Source organism: Chelonia mydas, chromosome 6, assembly GCF_015237465.2.
Source record: "Chelonia mydas isolate rCheMyd1 chromosome 6, rCheMyd1.pri.v2, whole genome shotgun sequence".
Classification (NCBI taxonomy): Eukaryota; Metazoa; Chordata; order Testudines; family Cheloniidae; genus Chelonia; species Chelonia mydas.
The window spans coordinates 6,419,589-6,423,774 of record NC_051246.2 but is presented as its reverse complement, the minus strand read 5'-3'; the positions used below and the strand labels follow the sequence as shown (position 1 = coordinate 6,423,774).

General features: G+C 45.3%; 1 protein-coding gene across 1 annotated transcript; it reads left to right on the top strand.

The window, feature by feature from the left end:
* The first annotated feature begins 204 nt into the window (after positions 1–204).
* On the top strand, positions 205–1,401 carry LOC102929304 (olfactory receptor 5W2). Its single transcript, XM_007055923.4, is given in 2 exon segments — positions 205–968; positions 970–1,401. Coding segments are annotated over 2 exon segments (936 nt in total). The 3' UTR covers positions 1,142–1,401.
* The last annotated feature ends 2,785 nt before the right edge of the window (positions 1,402–4,186 follow it).

Sequence of the window (4,186 nt, the reverse complement as noted above, 5' to 3'; positions counted from 1 at the left end):
CATGTGCATTTTATCGAACACCTGGAATGACCAGTTGTGAACATCTGGCTCTGTGGACTAAGCCCTTCCCGGAGTGGGTACTGATGTCCATTGAGAAACTGATCTCCATTTATCTTCACTTACTTCATTGCAGAGAAGAGACAGGTTTTCCGCACCATCCACCTGCTCACATCTCTGCAGCAGCCTGATCTCTGTTCAGAGGAGATGGAAGAGGGAAATCACTCGGAGGTGACTGAATTCATTCTCTCAGGACTGACAGATCGTCCGGAGCTGCAGGTCCCCCTATTTGGGTTGTTCCTACTGATTTATGGTGTCACCCTAGTGGGGAACGGGGGGATAATCTTGTTAATCACAATTGATCCCCGACTCCACACCCCCATGTACTTTTTCCTCAGCAATTTGTCTTTCTGTGACCTCTGCTTTTCCTTGATAATTTCCCCTAAGATGCTGCTTAATTTCTTAGCCGAGAGGAAAAGTATTTCCTACACTGCCTGCGCTGTGCAAATGTATCTCTCTATCGTTTTTGGAGATGTTGAGTGCCTCTTGCTGGCTGTGATGGCGTATGACCGTTATGTGGCCATCTGTAACCCGCTGCTCTATACGGTCACCATGTCCAGGCAGCTTTGTAAACAGCTGGTGGCTGGTGTGTACACTGTGGGGGTGGTGGATTCAATGATATACACATGTTGTACATTTCGGCTGTCATTCTGCAGCTCCAACATCATCAATCATTTCTTCTGTGACATCCTCCCACTGTTGGCGCTCTCCTGTTCTGACACCCTCATCAATGAGATTGTGATGTTTGCTTTCATGAGCTGCATTACAGGGAGCAGCTTTGTGACTGTCCTCCTCTCCTATGTCTATATCATCTCCACCATCCTGCAGATCCGCTCTCCCGAGGGCCGGCACAAAGCCTTCTCCACCTGCTCTTTCCACTTGACCTCTGTGGTCCTGTCTTTTGGCACCCTCTCTTCACGTATTTAATCCCACCTCCAGCTATTCCATGGACAGAGACAAAGTGACCTCAGTGTTTTACACTCTGGTGATCCCTATGTTGAACCCCCTCATCTACAGCCTGAGGAACACGGAGGTGAAGGACGCCCTGAGGAAAGCAATGAATAAACTGCTAACCAATTCTTGAATCTGTTTAAGTCTGTATTGGTTTAGTGGTTGGGAGTGGAAACAGGTGAATTCAATTCCCAACCCATTACAAAGTAATTTCGCAGAGCCTGTGGGAGTATTGTTCTCTATTGTATTGTTATTATTATTTTTTTTTTGTATTCTGACAAGGTCTGCAGGTCCCAGCTGAGATCAGTGGACAAAACATGGGAACCATCATAGGGTCAGAGAGAGAGAGAATGATTTTATGAGCTCGTGGTTATGGGCATTCACTTAGAGGGTGACATATTCAAGTTCACATCTCAGGACATTGGGTGGCAGTTCCAAAGGGGTTTCTGTGACCCAACCCATTACACAGAGTTCAGGAATAAAATTAGGAAAAAAAAGTATGTGTGTGGTTGGAGATAGGTAGTTTAGGTTGGACATTAAAACATCTCAACAGTGAGGGTGGCTGTGCACTGGAATAACTTGCCTAGAAGGTTGTGGAATCTCCACCACTGGAGATTTTTAAGAGCGGTTACACAAACACCTGCCAGGGATGGTAGATAATACTCAGTTGTGCTGTGAGTGCAGGGAAGTGGAGTAGATGACCTCTTGAGGTCCCTTACAGTCCTGTGATTCTATGATCGCATAAGGAGCCCTGCACTGGGAGGAAGGGGGACACAGCCTGAGCACTGGGCAGGGCAAGGGACACAGACCCACCAACACTTGATATTCAGTTCCACTGTACCCCCCAACACATGCACACACAGAGTGCCTAATGCACACCAAATGCACACACACACAGAAGGCGCAGTACACACTCACACAATGCCAACTGCAACACACACAGAACCAACTGCACACGAACACACACACACACACACAGCCCAACACTGAGCTTAATCAGAACACAGAATAATCTCTACTGGGAGCTGGGACAGCTGCAATATTTCCAACTTGTCTGAACAAAGAGAACCGAAGGGGATTCTGCTGCCCTGGCAGGGAGATAGGACTAGATTTCCCAGCTGCTCTTTTCCATCAACAGCTTTTCTGAGGCCTGGTTTAGGCTTAAAAAATAGATCAACAGAGCTCTGTCGCACAAGGCGGAAATTTTCAGACCCTGTGCAAGGTAGTTAGCTAGTGCTGACCCTTAGTATCATTCTTCCATTGACCTAGCTACTGCCTCTCGGGGAAGTGGATTAACTACATCGAAGGAAAACACTTCCATAAATGTGGAAAGCATCTATGCTATGACACTATGCACACCATAGCTGAGTCAATGTAATGGCTTTAGTATCGGCATTCTCTGAATCAATCGGGGTTGTTTCCCACTTCCAATTAAAGCAATTTTTCTCTCCTTTTCCATCATTTCAATTATAGTTTGAAATGTTCTGAAACTGATTTGTTTGCCCATGACTTGGTGGTACCTCTTTGTTCTTCCTCCCTTCACTGACAATGAGTTAAGAGGGACGGAAGCAGTACCTGCTCAGAACCCTAAAATCAGGCATAGAGTCAAATCTTTCCCTGTTTGCTAGCCACACCAGAGTAACCCTTAATACCTCTGGAGCTGTTTCCTTGGCCAGAAGAGTTTAAATTTGGCTTTTCTGACTTTGGGATTTGCTCCCTGGAGCATCTTTGCTCCCAGGACAACAGGTATGCACAGCAAATGGAATTAATGTTGTTGCCGTGTATTTCCTTCTGGAAATGGAACACAGACGGCCAGAGAATCAGCTGGTCTGTATCGCTGTCTCTCCCTTGTGGTCATTTTAGCATGATACAAAACTGAGGTGACTATATTCCACTTTATTTGTTGGTCACCTCTCCAAATGTCTCTTTAAGTAATTTCCCAGTGTTGGGAAGCAAAGGTGTCTAGAAATGAGTGAATTTCTTCTGGAGTAATGATTTATTGTCAAAAACAATACAGTTCGGACTGTCATGAAACTCTCACAAATGTGTTACAGATACACCAAATAGCTTTGTCCCAAAACAATGTGTGTGTGCTGGGGGAGGATTTAGATGCCGGTCACAACACAGCCGCTGCAGGAGGCGGTGTTGGTCCTTCCCTTTGGAATTTTTAGCCCAATAGTTGGGGTGTTCCTTGTGAGGTGGGAGATCCAGGTTCAATTCCGCCTTCTGCCCTGTGCTTGGCAAAGCTCAGTGTGACATTGCACTCCATATGCTTTCTGAAAATATTCTTCTGAATAAGACATAACTGGAATATACTTTATATTCAGTGCCCCTTGTAACATATCATTATAAATCTTATCATCGACGAAGCGTGTCATCCTATTTGTTTACATGGATTTTTTTTTTAATGTCTGGAATTAGGAGAATAAGATATAAACTTGTAAAAAGAAAAGGAGTACTTGTGGCACCTTAGAGACTAACAAATTTATTTGAGCATGAGCTTTCGTGAGCCACAGCTCACTTCATCGGATGCATACTGTGGAAATTGCAGAATATCATTATTATATACACAGACACCATGAAACAATACCTCCTCCCACCCCACTCTCCTGCTGGTAATAGCTTATCTAAAGTGATCATCAAGATGGGCCATTTCCAGCACAAATCCAGGTTTTCTCACCCTCCGCCCCCCCACAGACAAACTCACTCTCTTGCTGGTAATAGCCTATCCAAAGTGACCACTCTTTTCGCAATGTGTATGGTAATCAGGTGGGCCATTTCCTGCAGAAATCCAGGTTCTCTCACCCCCCTCCAAAAACCACACACACAAACTCACTCTCCTGCTGGTAATAGCTTGGTAACAGCCAAGCTCTGCGATACAACCGCATTTGCTCCAACCCCTCAGACAGAGACAAACACCTACAAGATCTCTATCAAGCATTCTTACAACTACAATACCCACCTGCGGAAGTGAAGAAACAGATTGATAGAGCCAGAAGAGTTCCCAGAAGTCACCTACTACAGGACAGGCCTAACAAAGAAAATAACAGAACGCCACTAGCCGTCACCTTCAGCCCCCAACTAAAACCCCTCCAACGCATTATTAAGGATCTACAACCTATCCTGAAGGATGACCCACTCTCTCACAAATCTTGGGAGACAGGCCAGTCCTTGCCTA